Here is a 16,772-nt window from a genome sequence, read left to right on the forward strand (position 1 = left end):
TTCAGTTCTTATCTGCCACACAGTATAAAACACATTCTGCAATTCAAATGTGCCAGAAAATGAGTTATAGCTTTGCTCTTCAAAGCTATTATTGCATAATGCTGTTAAACTAATAGTATACCTAGGTATAAAGCAGCTACAGTTTTTTTTTCAATTGCTCTTACACTAAGATCTTTATACCCCAGCACCTTGAGAGACTTTCTGCAAATATGTCTGAGATTAAGCGGGGCAGAATCTTCCAGCTGGTCAGGCCCTCTGACATTGTCTGTTCTTCTGTCAGCTGGGTGAAGTTTGAGTAGTTTTCCCCAAGCAGCGGTCGGCTCATTGCTCCATATGTACTCTTGAGCTCAGAGCTTTAAATCTGTTGGAGCTGTGTGGTTGTTGCCAAAAAGTTCCCTTGTTTAACAAAGCTCTCTGTGTGTTATCCTTTTAGATTCACTTCTCTCCCTTTGCCAACATGAGTGACTGTAGCGAAACAACATGGTGTAGCTGCTGTTCAGTTTGAAGGGAGAAAATACCCCACAGTTATACATTTTTAGCTAATTTTTAGTCTATATATTTAGATTTTAGCATAGTTGCATACGCTCTAAGTTACTGCACACCATAAATATTACAGCAGTATATGCACGTTACTAGGGATGTGCTTGAAACCTGCACACAGTAGTGGTGTTTCATTCATGAATGAATCAGTGTTATAGAAAAAAAAAATCTTAAATTGTGAATAAAAATGGGGAAAAAAGTTGAGTCTCTTTTGAAATGTATTTAAATGTATATTTTAATAAAGGATATTAAAGCCAGCGTGAAATTCTCCATAACTATTTTCTAAATTGATCTTACTATCAGCGATTCATCCATGTATATGTATATTTTATTAATTTGTAACTTCATCATTTAGTCCACTTAATCGCCCACCCTCTTTCTTACAATCAACTGCAAGCTTGTATTCAGATTTGCCTCCATCCAATAAACAACTGATGGATAAAACCAAGTCGCCATCCTACATTTCTTCTTTTTAGATACTCTGTTACATTCAGATGTACATTACAATATGGAAGAAAAGATATGTCGCTACTTCTGTCACATCGTAACTTTATGAGTTACTTTGGTTGTGAATGAAACAGTTGAGTGAATGATTCTGTGATTTACTTATGCAAAATTGTGGCATCAAAATAACTGCATAAATCACATGTCGCCACCTACTGGCATATTGGTTTAACCTGCAGAAAGGATCAGTGAATGAATCAGAACTAATCATTTTAGTGAACTGATTCAGTAGAATTGATTTATCAAGAAATTAAAATAACCAATTCACAGGAATGCAACACTTATTTTACGTGCATTAGCTTTATTTTTTTACGCAGTGTTTGTAATAAAAATCTTTTAGTGAATTATAAACAGCAATTTGGTTGGAGAATATAAATACAATATATGGAGACTATAAATAGAATAGAGTGACACATCTGGTTTAATCCACATCCACGTACGTCCCTCAGGTCTATTGGAATCCAGAATATGAACCTCTCAGCAAAAATCCTGTTCTTCTAACATCACTTCTGTTGAACGTTTTCTGTCATGCTGGCAAAAACTTTCCTACTACATCTGAACCACGCAGGGGAAGATGACAGCAGATCTGTTTAATTGCCATGTTCACAATTCCTGGAACTGTTGTGCTAACACATAAGAGAAATGAAAGTTTTTGCATGCATGGCTGCATATTATAGAAGAATAATGGGGTTTTGTAATTTTCTGGTTTATGAAATGTCATGCATGTTGGGTGGGAGGCAGCGCTGAGGCGATCGCACAGGTAGCAATCAGTCAAAGCTAATTTCGTGTTTGTGCACTCGGCTCATTGTTCAGATTTGAATGCCATTATTATAAAGAACAAAGCCTGTCCTTTCCAACAACTGCGCTTTATCATCAGACCATGAAACAGCACTGCAGTTACAAGATTTGGCAGTGTAGCTGTCTTTGTTGAGGAGTAACTGAGAGAAAATACTTTGGGTTGTGTCTGTGTAGTGGATGTTAAAAATCAAAAAGACAGCACCTCTTACTGCGGTTTCTTGATAATGAACAGGCACGTCCTGCTTTCCAAGATATAGCCATCATAAGTCTGCTGATTGCAGAATATATTAACATTGTTTTCTGAGAAGAATCGAACCACCCACACGCAAGTTATTTCTAAAGCCTTTTCTGGTTTCGCATTGTCTTGAACTGAAGAGGTTGGTGGGCAGCTCAACGAGTATTGACAGAAAGACAGATGGAAATGGGGGGCCAATCTGCCTTATGTACATGCCCTTAACTGAATACTGTATGCTGCATGACCACACCGATAGCACCAGCGAAGTGGAGCTTTTCACTTGGAACAAATCTCCCTGACATCTGACAGGTCAAACTATAGCAGTTCTAAGGAAAACTTTCTTCCTCCTCTTCCCTACGGTTGCAGTTATTATTCAATGATATGTCTCTCCATAGAATCAGATGTTACTGCAAAGTAAAGCAGTTCATGCAACATTGTTTACTAATAATAGTCTTCTTGTGGTTGCAGTTATCGGCAGGGGAAGAGATGCTTCTTTATCGGAAATACATTTGATGTTTTCTCTCAGCGAAATGGTCCACACCACACTCATTACAAACCAAATGATTCAGTCGTCAATAAATGCATTTAGATAAATGATGAATGATGATTTGTTTAAGCAATTTATAGGCCATCTCAAAATCATCAATCTTTTGCAAATCTGAAAAGTTTTCTTTTTTTTTTTTTACAGATGCAGGTCTTCCTGAATTTAATTAAAGCGGAATGCTTTTCCTTAGCTGGAAATGCAATCAATAAGCAGTTCTTTTATAGCATAAGTATGTTATTTGTGTGTAAGAAAAATTATTTTATTTGTAAATCTGTAGACCCAGGTGTCTGCTGTCGACATGTAGAAATAAAAAATGTCTATTTTAATTTATATGTATGTATGTATATATAGATATATAATCAATTAGTAATGTCTGTTTTATTAAAAATATAGTGTCAGTCTAAAGTATTTAATTTTGTGGTCAAAATTCCTACAAAAATACTATATCTGCAGTGTTTCAAAGTTATCTAGGACCAATTTTTTTAATGATATCTAGACTCCCTCTTTATGAAAGAATGATTTTCCAGAGTAGGTTCAAACACATGAAATGAATAACAGCATTTGTTCTCCCATTTGAAATCAGCCCCTGATGGTTCATTTTAATTGGCAGTTGGTCACAGTGCTTTCCAAGATATCTGTCTTCCACTCCGCTCAATTATGCTGCAGTCTCAAACACGCCAAGACGTCTTCCTGTTGCGGTAGTTTTCATTAATATAATCCACGAATAACATATTTCCTATCGTTTTCTTTTTTTACAATTATTGCAGTTACCAGTTACAATGTCTCTTAACATATTGAAAGACACATTTGTACACATTTGTACATGTGCACACCTACTCGTCTTGCCCCTTAAATCTGCCTCTCCTACTGTATGCAATTTAGAATTGATTCAGAAACTGCGTTGCTTAGTTACGAGGCATTATTGCTCTTCTAAAATTGGGGGGTGGGAAGGGAACTCTCTCTCTCTGGCATGTTTCATGCAGCCACATGCTCTGTAGAAGCTTGGAACGTTACAATTATTGCAGTTACCAGTTACAATGTCTCTTAACATATTGAAAGACACATTTGTACACATTTGTACATGTGCACACCTACTCGTCTTGCCCCTTAAATCTGCCTCTCCTACTGTATGCAATTTAGAATTGATTCAGAAACTGCGTTGCTTAGTTACGAGGCATTATTGCTCTTCTAAAATTGGGGGGTGACTCTCTCACTCTCTCTCTCTGGCATGTTTCATGCAGCCACATGCTCTGTAGAAGCTTGGAACGGTTCTTTCTTTCTTTCTTTCTTTCTTTCTTTCTTTCTTTCTTTCTTTCTTTCTTTCTTTCTCTGTTTAGTGCTGCAGTCAGTGTAGTCCTTAAATAGGCACGCAATGCAACCAGAGAACTCTGACACAGGATTCCCAATACTCAAGCTCCACTCTGTTTTGAAGCTTTTTTCCAGTCTTCATTAAAATAAAATGAGTTAAAAATTGCTGTTTGATCTTTCTTCAGTTAGCTTCTATAATGCAATTTTCTTCATAAAGAAGTCATGAATCTTCAGTTCTGTCATATCAGCATGTAAATTACCATTATAGTAGTGGCTTTATGGATTTCTACACTTCCTCATTAGGAAATACCCAATGCCTGTAAACTGCACCACCTGGGACTTTTGATTTGCAGGTATCTGTGTCCGTAGAACATATAAATCGTTTTATAGCAGCTCTCGAACACATTAACCTGATAAAAGATGGATGATAGTGGATGTAACACATACCGAAGCGTATCTCTCAGCGCCTCAGCCTTCCTTTACCCGCTCCTGACTGCTGCCTCAGCTCCTTCCTAAGAAAGAACGCGCTCACGAGCGAGAGGAAGAGGGAGAGAGAGCGAGAGAACTAATGAGGGAGAGAGAGGGGGTGTGTGAGAGGAAAAAGATGCTGAATCCTGGTTGGCTAGAGAGAGTAGAGGCTGACTCAGTGGATCTGGAAGAGCAGCATGTGACAGATGCAATTCTCATCCCAGTCCTCACCATCAGATCAGGGGCTTGTTCGCCATTGGCCCCGTTCATTGGAGCGGCAATGCACGGCGTACTATGCTCTCCTTTGCCAGACCCAGCGGAGCTCTCTCACTAGCGCGTATCACTTGCGCAACGAGCAGGAGACTCAGCCCAGACACACTTCAGCCCAGCGCAAAGAGCCGAGACTGAGGAAGAGGAAAGAGCAGCTCTGCCTTATTCTCTTTGCCGTTGTACGGAAGAGGAGAGAGCTGGATAACGCATTGTTGGAGGCTACTACAAAAAGCAGAGGCACATCAGAAAAAGCTCACAAAGTGACTGTAACAGACTGATGTCTGAGGATCCGAGAGGATGAGGGAACACGCTCTCTCCGTTCCTGACTGAGGGAAAGTGAGCTTGTGCCTTTCATCTGAAACAGAGAAGCAAAAGAAAAGGCTTGTTGGGTGGACTTGTTTCACTCTCTCTTGGCTGGACTCTGTGCATGGAAGCTTCGGGTCCCCCATGGCGTGTTACTACATTGTCATCAGCTCCACACACCTCAGCAATGGACACTTTCGAAACATCAAGGGAGTTTTCCGAGGTCCCCTCAGCAAGAACGGCAACAAAAACTTGGTAACTACCCTGTCTCCCTTAGCAATGTGTGTTTGATCGTGAGCTTAGGAAGTGTTTGCATTGGATTTGAAGCTAGCAATGTTGCTTCTAGAAACTTTTCAGTACTGTGATAAAACTGCACATGTCATACAGATGAGTATAATTAATTGATATTATGATTAGTAAAAACCCATCTGTAAAAAGGGGTAACCTGCAGTTGTTACCTTAAAGAGCTATTTCTACTTGATAATATATTTCAATTAAATAATGTATTTAGGTTGATCGATGTTAAATGTTTTTGACTTGAATAAGACCAGTAAATTTAGATGTTACCATTTTTTCAGTTTAGATCCAATTGTAATTGTAATGATGGATTATGAGCACTTCACAAGTAATCAGACTGTAACATGAACATCAATGTAAAGCTGGCCAAGCAATAATCCTTCTGGAAAAGTGTTGTGAAATGACTTCACGTTCAGTACTTCCTGTTTATGAGGAAAGTTGCAGATGGAGAAAGTGAGTGAGAAAGTGAGTTCGGCTCTAGTCCGTGACCATAACTAAATTCCTAACAGATGGATAGGGATCAAATTAATCTCTACTCACAGTCACGGTTTGGGATTTAGTCTAACCGTACTTTTCTGGTCTTGCCCTCAAAATAATCCTCCCGTTTTTTTGCTCTCACAAAACTGCCTCTATTTCAGCACAAACTCTGCTGTAAACCAACCATATCTAGGGCAGCAGAAAAGGGAATTTTAAAACAAAATCAGCGTTAGTAAAATAAGATTTTTCATAATTACTCTGTGAGCAGTTTGAAGATTGTTTTTCAATTCGTTGGTGAGTTAAGCAGGATTATAAATACAAAGTAATACAATGAATGATGCAGCTGTACAGTGTAATTTAATTAAAGCGCTCTGCTGGAATGGAAGCATCTTACAAAGCTTTTAAATGTGGAAGTGAAATTTCATACTCTCTTTCACGGCTTCCTTCTCAAGTTTGCCTGTGTCATCTCTGTCAGTTGGGGGAACAGAGATTTCTTGACAGCAGCCTCCTCCTTTCAAAAGAATCAAAAATGATTGGAGATGAAATATTGAAACACTTGGCTTGGGATCAAGCGCCAATGCTGCTCATCTGCCTCCCGCCTCCAGCTGAAAGGCTAATACTGAGGGAACGTTTGGGTGGCGTAACTGTGAATGCAGCAACATATTGTTTCTCGAGCACGGACGAAAAGTAGAATGAGGTTTCGGTGGCTGTTGTCAGCTCGATCTCAATGCAATTATCAGATTTGACACATCTCCCACTCTATTGCGGGGAGAATCTGGTGTCAGTGAATGTAAAATTACGGCTGAGCATTGTGTGCATCACTGCCGCCGCTTTGTAACAGTAAATTTCCTTCATTACTCTTGCCGCTGCATAGAGCAGCTGTAAATCTCATATACTCTTGCACACACACTCTCAGATGTAAGGGAATGAAAGGCAGACTAAGAAAGCTGTGCTTATCCCAGCGCTGGTGCAGTGCCATCTGGCTCCTTTTCCTGGTGCAGTGATATTTTAGTCCAGAAGAAAAGCTTTGTGCTGTAGAACATTTGTTCAGCGTGGCTCAGATGCAGAGGAAAGGAGAGGAGGAAGGATAATATCGATATAACTGTGAGAGTGTGAGTGCTCCCATAGTCACTCTTATGATATGATGGACTTTTCTGCTATGAAATACATCAGTGAAATCCATCTTTGTAATTAGAGGAACTTGCTCTCCTTGCTTTCTCTGCACATCCGAGGGCTTGGTTCAAGCGAAAGAGTCAACCTGTTGATAATGTTGAGAGGAAAACGAAAACAAGACAAGTTGTGCATATCTAGCGAATTGAATGACCCATAACAGCGACTTTGACACTGAGCATGTTCTACTTGCGATAGTTGTGGAGAAGAAATTAGAACATTGCATAAAACATAACATTTAACACTGTTTGGAAACAATTTTTTTTTTTAACAATTACAAAATTAAATGACACTCACTTTTGTAATAACTTTATTATTATTATTATTATTATTAACATTATATTTTGTTTATTTTTACATAAAGTAGATTATTGTTTTGTAATTTGTTAAATTATAAAAAAGTAGCAAAGGAATCTTCATATCATGTATTGTATACTGTCTATAATTTCTTAAACTATTTTATTAAGTTTTAAATTAAAGGTTTTATTAATATATATTTATTATTTTATTATATATATTATACGTGTTATAAAGACACTTAAAGAGGTCATATGATGCATTATTATTATTATTATTATTATTATTATTATTATTATTAACATTATATTTTGTTTATTTTTACATAAAGTAGATTATTGTTTTGTAATTAGTTAAATTATAAAAAAGTAGCAAAGGAATCTTCATATCATGTATTGTATACTGTCTATAATTTCTTAAACTATTTTATTAAGTTTTAAATTAAAGGTTTTATTAATATATATTTATTATTTTATTATATATATTATACGTGTTATAAAGACACTTAAAGAGGTCATATGATGCAATTTCAATTTTTCCTTTCTCTTTGGAGTGTGACAAGCTCTTGGTGCATAAAGAAGATCTGTAAAGTTGCAAAGACTAAAGTCTCAAATCCAAAGAGATATTCTTTATAAAAGTTAAGAGTCAACCACGTCTACCTAAAACGGCTCGTTCTAACACGCCCCCACATGTCTACGTCACGATGGGGGAAGATTTGCATAACGCTGCCCAAATGTTCATGCAAAGCACAAATGTCTGTGAAGCCCTAAACACCATCGCCTGTGCGCAAGAGCTGAGGCAGCAGCAAAAAAAGCTTAATCGCAGAGAGCTAGAGAGAAAGAGACTAAAACAGTGGGAGGAAAGGGATTGAAAAAGGGCAAAATGTTATTATGTTCCTCTTACCCTTTGTCTTTCCCTGCTGGGAAAGCTGGCCCGACAATTTGCATTGTGGGAACACAATGCGTGTGTGTGCAGACGCGCTCAAAGTTCCTTCCTAATTGAGAATTACAGCAGAAATCCAGCTTTAGCAGTGACCAGGTCCCCGTGCACAAGCTCTGCTGCGGGGTAATTAATGTAGTGGCGCAGACGATTAGCCTCTGCAACCTTTTGCCACATTTTACCGCGTGGCCCCATCCAGGTGCGAGAGAGAAACGAGCATTTAGATATAACACCATGCAGCATGCATTATTTACAGAGAGGTAGAACCCCGTGCTTGTCATCACTGCCGAATGCAGACAGATGTAGTTAACTTTACACACGCCTGAGACAAATGTGTGGCACGCTCACACTCGGCTGATTAAAATTCACTCCATTCATGGCCTTCTGTTACTCATAAATGCCAGGTTCATTTAAATACCCTGAACGTGGCGTTTTGCCTGCTAGTGCTGCATCAATTTCATTTCACAGTGCTGTTAACTTTATAACAATGGAATCATTCTCTCTGAACCTCGCAGACACGGTGTTTGTGTCTTTGTGAGTGTCTGTCTGTGTGTGCTTTGGAGGTATTCACTGTGACAAATCAAATCTCTTGCCCTAGTTGTGTTGTTCTCCTCCTCTGTGCACAAAAGAGGCATGGTGCAGATTCCAGGGGCCCTTATAAAAGTGCTAATCCCATGTTTTCTACTGACGGTGAACCCATTTTCACACTGATTCACAGAAAATACCCCATTGAATAAACTGTGTACTTTGAAGGCACAAAGGCAGAGTGGGGTTTCACTGTAGGCTTGCTGCTGAGGTATAATAGCACAATTACACAGTAGCATGGCGGCTTTACCCTTTCTCCTTCCTGTATTCGGCTCACCTGATGTCCGGAGACGAAATGTTCACGGTCATCCTATGCTGTCAACCCATTGTTGTTGTCTTACCCTCCTAAATATTTAAGTCGCTGTTCACAAGGATCTATAATTTACCTGCTGTTTCAATGCAGAATGACCGCCTAACGCGGTGAGACCGATCTCCTGCTCTAAAGCGCCCGCCTCTATATAATCGCTTGAACTTTGCCAGGCTTTTTTGTACACATCGGGAGGGTTTTGCACTCGTAAGCAGTGGAGTAAAAATACCCTTCCAGCCCTGAGCTGTGGCCTTGTACAGCTGAAGGGCAGCATATAGAGAGGCTTCGTTACAGCGTTCCTGCCTCCTAAGGAACGGATACTGCTATACCATAGACTGTGACATATCCACTCTGAACCTGAAAGCATATGATAGTTCTCCCAGAAGTGTTCAGTATTTACTGTACTCACCTATATGTTGATCCTAACCTGTTGAGTATGCTGTTATTTTTTCAGTTGAATGCAAACGGAGAATTTTTGAAGAATATTTATGTAGTGGTTTATAATATATAGACCATATATAATTCATAGTGACCACTAGCTTTAAAAATTAGAAGAAACATTTTGATGTTTTAACTTTTTAACTTTTATGCATTTGGCAGACACTTTTATACTTTTACATGCATTATACATACACTGCCATTTACAAAATGGTACTTCCTAAATAATTTGTAATGCATAAAACTATTAATTTCAGCAAAAATGCATGAAAGTGATCAAAGTGACAGTAAAGACATAATGCTACAAAAGATTTGGATTTAAATGAAACACTTTTTTCTATAAATCAAATAAATCTGGGGGGCATCATTGTTTCCACAAAAATGTTAATTAGTACCACTGTCATCATATTAGAATGGTTTCTGAAGGATCATGTGACACTGATGACTGGAGTAATAGCTGCTGAAAATTCAGCTTTGCATCAGAAATAAATTACATTTTAAAATATACAGTATCTCAATAGAAAACAGTTATTTTAATTTATAATGATATTTCACAAAATTGCTGTTTTTACTGTATTTTTTAGCAAATGAATATAGTCTTGGTGAGCATACTGTAAGAGACATATTTAAATAAAAGAAAAAATCTTTTAGACCAAACTTTTGAATGGTAGTGTACATTTTATCAATTCATGCATTCCCAGGGAAATATACCTTATAACTTTGGGTTGTTTACTGCTATCTAAGTTGCAAAAAGACCTTTGTGCAAGCACACTAATATGTAAGTCAGTATTCATTGATTCATTTATCATTGCAGCATTCGTGGTCTCATTTAATTATATTTGGTCATGAGATACAATGCTTTTTGTTATTAAGGATATGAAAAAAGTTTGAACTGCAATTTTTTTTTATTTTACCATGATGACTTTGAATATAAGCTAAAAAAAACCTCTTCAAAATGTTCCTTTTGTGTTTAATAAAATAAAATAAATAAATAAAAGCATACAGGTTTGGAATGACACGAGGTTGAGTAAATGATGACAATTTAAATTTTTATGTGAACTGTCCCTTTAACACTTTATATGCTTGTTTGTTTATGCTAAATAATAGAAATGCAGAGTGAAATATGCAGTACAATGAATGCAGTAGGTATGGGAAGGCACAGGTGCAGTGCTGGAAAGAGAGCCCTGTGGTTGTGCCAGTAATTGAACGAGTCCCCATCGTTGCTCATAGCCACTCACCGCAATATGACTGCTGAGAGCCTTTTAATGTTCCCCATTCCTTTGAGTGATTTTATAATGCAGAGCATCCCAGCTGCCTCATCTTACTTGATTTGATGCTTACTGTCACTTGAGCTTCATTTCAGACTGATTTATGTTTAAGTGTACAAAATAACTGTAGCAAATAGATCCATCAGAACTACATAATCACCATAAACTTTCACTACAAAATTCTGATTATATTTTGCTGGCTACAGTTTCGAAACACTTTTCTGTTTGATACATTTATTTAGCCGTTGAATATTGAACTGCAACGTGTGTGTGTGCATGAACCTGATTGAGTATTTGTGTCTGTGCCTTGTTTTCTCAGTTCTCTTGTGTGTATTTGTGTTTCAAACACATTTAAAATCTCTCACCATGGTTTGCCGGGAGACTGAGACTATTCAAAAAGGTATTGAAATCACTGACGAAATGACATAGTATAATCTGTTTTTAAATGGGTTTATACAGTGTTCGAACTATGCCGTGGACTTTGGGGGAGCCCACTTGTTTTTATTTTATAACGGGGGGGGGGGGGTTAACCTAATTAAACCTTGAATTAGGTTTAAACCGACGTCATGCATGAATGAATGATATTTTTGCAATTTTACACATAATAATCCACAATGATCACATTACACAAAACTGAAATTGCACGTCAAAATAACACATTGTCAGCATTTTTTGAGACCCCTCAAAATTTCACAAATCACGTTTTCCGGGGAGCCCATGTCTTATTAAGGGGAGCCGAGCTCTCCCTAGCTCCCCCGTAGTTCGCACCCTGGGTTTATATGTATCTCCTTTGCTATATATAAAAATTAGTGCTGTCAATCAATTTAAAAAAAAACCTAATCAGTCGCATTAATTTTTATCGCAAAAAATTTACTAATTAATTTTTCTTAAATTAATAGTGATTAATCCCCCCTAGCATTAATGTTTTTAAATACACTTTTATATTGCAATAATTTCACATTCAATCTTCAAATTAATGTAGAAACAACATAAAGACAGTATATTTGTAATGGCATCTTTTTACGACTGAAGGCGTGTATCACTGAGACCACTACTACTGTTGTCTCTATGAAATTGTTTTTTCGCCCTAATATTTAACCATTGACTATAGCCATTCAACATTACAGTATAATTGAGAGCTATCAATTTTAACATTTATTAGACTTGAAAAAATAACTTCTAATTTAAGTGAACGTAAAACAATCTTCACATAAACTCATTATAATAAATGTAATATTCAGCTGCCAGTGCCTTTCAGCAAGTAGAAAATTTAATATTTAAATATACAGAAATTGATAAAGTTATCAAACACTAAAATCTAAATTAAATGTAGATAAATCCGTAAAGCTACAAAAGTTATTGATTTCCTTTTTTTTCTTTTTCTTTCGTTCTTTGATTAACGGACATCACAGCAGCTGGGTTATTAGGTTATTTTGGCTGCTTTAAGAGCTGCTGCTGCTGAACATGACGCGGATCTGACACACATCATATTTTCTCACAACTCTTTACCTTTTCTGACCCACTTCAGGTCTTAAAGTCTCTACTAATGAGCCAACGGGTTGAATCAGGTGCATTAGATGAGGGAGACAGTGCTGGGCTGCTCCAGGACAGTTTTGAAAACCACTGTACTGTATCAGAGACGTGCTCTTAAATGTGACTCATATATAACAAATACATGCACGGTTTTAAGACTTTTTTTTTGGTAACTTCATGACTTAACTGATGACATAACTATGACATTGCATGCTCATAGTTTCTTTCGCACTTTAATATGAAATTATACAGTGAGCACCACTGCATTAGTGCAGGCAATTGAAGAGCACATACTAGTACGAGCACAGCATAAAGGCTGACAGGACAGGAAAATTTGGTTTCACTTTATTTTGATGGTCCTTTTAACACATTCTGTTGAGTATAAGTAACGTTGCACCTTCATTGGAGTATTAGTGGAGTATTAGTAGACTGGTAGGGTTAGGGTTAGAATAAGTTGACATGTACTTGCAAAGTTACTTATAGTCAGTAGAATGTATGTTGGGAGACCATGACAATAAAGAGTTAGCAGATATTAAGCAAACAGTCTACTAATACTTTGATGAGAGTTAGTAGACATGTAGGTGCAACATTATTTATTGTCAACAGAATGTTCAAAAGGGACCATCAAAATAAAGTGTTACCAGAAATGTATTTTTGCTGACAACATCTCATCTGATCGCAGTTCACTGTTCTACTGAACCTCCCTCGTCACCTGTACCTTTTATTTCGTGCTCGTTTGACTAGTGCCCGTTCACCGCGGGGCGCCCTCAAGCACAGGGCCCGGTGCACCATTTTTTCTACAAATCTTTGAGTTAACGTACTAAGCATGAGTGGAATTTGCACCGCAGCGCCCCCACACCTTGATGCTCATGACAAGAATAGCATGTATAGTTATCTTTATTGAAGTGAATTAGGTTTAAACCGGCGTCATGCATGAATGAATGATATTTTTGCAATTTTACACATAATAATCCACAATGATCACATTACACAAAACTGAAATTGCACGTCAAAATAACACATTGTCAGCATTTTTTGAGACCCCTCAAAATTTCACAAATCACGTTTTCCGGGGAGCCCATGTCTTATTAAGGGGAGCCGAGCTCTCCCTAGCTCCCCTGTAGTTCGCACCCTGGGTTTATATGTATCTCCTTTGCTATATATAAAAATTAGTGCTGTCAATCAATTTAAAAAAAAACCTAATCAGTCGCATTAATTTTTATCGCAAAAAATTTACTAATTAATTTTTCTTAAATTAATAGTGATTAATCCCCCCTAGCATTAATGTTTTTAAATACACTTTTATATTGCAATAATTTCACATTCAATCTTCAAATTAATGTAGAAACAACATAAAGACAGTATATTTGTAATGGCATCTTTTTACGACTGAAGGCGTGTATCACTGAGACCACTACTACTGTTGTCTCTATGAAATTGTTTTTTCGCCCTAATATTTAACCATTGACTATAGCCATTCAACATTACAGTATAATTGAGAGCTATCAATTTTAACATTTATTAGACTTGAAAAAATAACTTCTAATTTAAGTGAACGTAAAACAATCTTCACATAAACTCATTATAATAAATGTAATATTCAGCTGCCAGTGCCTTTCAGCAAGTAGAAAATTTAATATTTAAATATACAGAAATTGATAAAGTTATCAAACACTAAAATCTAAATTAAATGTAGATAAATCCGTAAAGCTACAAAAGTTATTGATTTCCTTTTTTTTCTTTTTCTTTCGTTCTTTGATTAACGGACATCACAGCAGCTGGGTTATTAGGTTATTTTGGCTGCTTTAAGAGCTGCTGCTGCTGAACATGACGCGGATCTGACACACATCATATTTTCTCACAACTCTTTACCTTTTCTGACCCACTTCAGGTCTTAAAGTCTCTACTAATGAGCCAACGGGTTGAATCAGGTGCATTAGATGAGGGAGACAGTGCTCCAGGACAGCAGGACAGTTTTGAAAACCACTGTACTGTATCAGAGACGTGCTCTTAAATGTGACTCATATATAACAAATGGTTTTAAGATTTTAAGACTTTTTTTTTGGTAACTTCATGACTTAACTGATGACATAACTATGACATTGCATGCTCATAGTTTCTTTCGCACTTTAATATGAAATTATACAGTGAGCACCACTGCATTAGTGCAGGCAATTGAAGAGCACATACTAGTACGAGCACAGCATAAAGGCTGACAGGACAGGAAAATTTGGTTTCACTTTATTTTGATGGTCCTTTTAACACATTCTGTTGAGTATAAGTAACGTTGCACCTTCATTGGAGTATTAGTGGAGTATTAGTAGACTGGTAGGGTTAGGGTTAGAATAAGTTGACATGTACTTGCAAAGTTACTTATAGTCAGTAGAATGTATGTTGGGAGACCATGACAATAAAGAGTTAGCAGATATTAAGCAAACAGTCTACTAATACTTTGATGAGAGTTAGTAGACATGTAGGTGCAACATTATTTATTGTCAACAGAATGTTCAAAAGGGACCATCAAAATAAAGTGTTACCAGAAATGTATTTTTGCTGACAACATCTCATCTGATCGCAGTTCACTGTTCTACTGAACCTCCCTCGTCACCTGTACCTTTTATTTCGTGCTCGTTTGACTAGTGCCCGTTCACCGCGGGGCGCCCTCAAGCACAGGGCCCGGTGCACCATTTGCACCCCCCTAAGGATGGACCTGTATAAATATATACAGGTGCATCTCAATAAATTCGAATTTCGTGGAAAAGTTCATTTATTTCAGTAATTCAACTCAAATTGTGAAACTCGTGTTTTAATGTATATATATATATATATATATATATATATATATATATATGGATGACGTCAATTTAAAAAGTAAAAAATAGGTTCACTCTTAAAAAAGTTTGAAAACCACTGTTGTACATGATTATGGATTTATAGAGCACTTATGTACTATAGACAAAGCAGTTTTAGAGGCTCTAAAAATGAAGATAATTTTTATTGTATCTGTTTGCTTGAATGAAAGACAGGTTGTGTGAAATGAATATTTTTGTAGAGCCAGATTTCTTACAATAAAGTATGTCCCACTTTGCAATTTTGGCCAATTATTCTGGCCAAGAACTGCCCACTTAGACAGGAAGCAGCTGTCTGACAGACATGCAAAATGTCCACAACTACAATTTACTTTTTAAGGATGATAAATCTGAAATTGATATCACATTCAAACATAGGCGTAATTTGCGGGTGGGACGGGTGGGACATGTCCCCACCACTTTTTGCCAGGGTCGATATTGTCCCTACCACTTTTTGAAAGTAATTGAAAAATATATTGCGGAAGGTATGTATTAAAGGGAAAACGAGATCAACAAATCATTCTTCATAATCAAATTAGGGTGATAAAAAAAAAAAAAAACTCGTGCAGTGCAACGAACTGTGGCACTTTTTCGTAACGTCATTAGGCTATAGCATGTTATTTTAAAAATGGAGAGCTTCCTTGTGCCAAGTAGGCCTGCCCTCTACTAAAGATTTTTCTAGTCAACTAGTCGCACGTTATATTAAATTGATTAATATAATAATATATTAACCAACTTCATATATAGGCTAAACTCTAAAAAATATTTAGAGTTATAGTTAACCCAGCATTTTTTAGAGTGAAGGCAGACGTATTAGGCTAGAGCCTATTCCGCGCTCAAGCTTGACCATAAAGCAATTGCCTCAAAGCACCGGCAAAGTGATTATGAACGTGTCGGGGGAAAAGAAGACATTTTAATTATTTATTAATAAACTAGTGCTTTCTGAGTCAGTGTCTGGTGCAAAGATGAGGTCTCAGCAAAAATGATGCGAATATTGATGGTTTTCACGCTTAAGTAAAGTAAAAGACCACTTATTAAACCAGAGAAGGTGAACATGTTGGTATTCTTGTGGGGAGAAAGAAAAAAACATGCAAGCACTGTCACCGGCAGCAAGTTTAGTTTTACTTTTCTTTTTGTTTTGTTTTCATTTTGAAAGGCTTATCTTTGCTGTTTACTTCACCTTATTCTATGGAGGCTCTCTTTTTTGATTCCTCAGTGTTTGCTAAACGTTCTGTAATTTAGGCCTATGCCATGCCTCATCTTATTCGTTTTTGTTAATAATGTTTTGTAAGCTAGTTTGTCATTGAATCTTACTGTTTTATTGTTGTTGTGCATTTTAATTAAAAATAATGAATCCATCTTTTTTTTTGTCTTAAAAGGTGAAAGGTGTATAGATGCAAGCAAAACAGACAATTATATTTTATTGTAAAACCTGACAAGATCGTGAAATCGAAAGTGAAAGCATCCGAAGCCTTGCTTATAACATGGCAAAAGAGAAACGTCTCTAGGTTACGTATGTAACCATGGTTCCCCGAGGGAATGAGATGCTGCGTCGAAGTCGATTTGGGAACGACCCTGCATGACCGCGTTCTGAAGTACGTGTCAAATCAGTCCAATGGAGTAGTGAGACGTCACGAGCGGG

General features: G+C 37.0%; 1 protein-coding gene across 1 annotated transcript in view; it reads left to right on the forward strand.

The window, feature by feature from the left end:
- Positions 1 to 4,648: 4,648 nt before the first annotated feature.
- Positions 4,649 to 16,772, forward strand: part of LOC107560471 (zinc finger protein 804A-like) — a 73,537-nt gene continuing 61,413 nt past the window's right edge. Inside the window, exon 1 of the mRNA XM_016244655.1 lies at positions 4,649 to 5,225. Coding sequence (XP_016100141.1) covers positions 5,115 to 5,225 — 111 coding nt within the window. The 5' untranslated portion in view covers positions 4,649 to 5,114. The remainder of the gene's footprint in view (positions 5,226 to 16,772) is intronic.

The sequence above is a fragment of the Sinocyclocheilus grahami genome, unplaced genomic scaffold (genome assembly GCF_001515645.1).
Source record: "Sinocyclocheilus grahami isolate Dianchi unplaced genomic scaffold, SAMN03320097.WGS_v1.1 scaffold729.1, whole genome shotgun sequence".
NCBI classification, from domain to species: domain Eukaryota; kingdom Metazoa; phylum Chordata; class Actinopteri; order Cypriniformes; family Cyprinidae; genus Sinocyclocheilus; species Sinocyclocheilus grahami.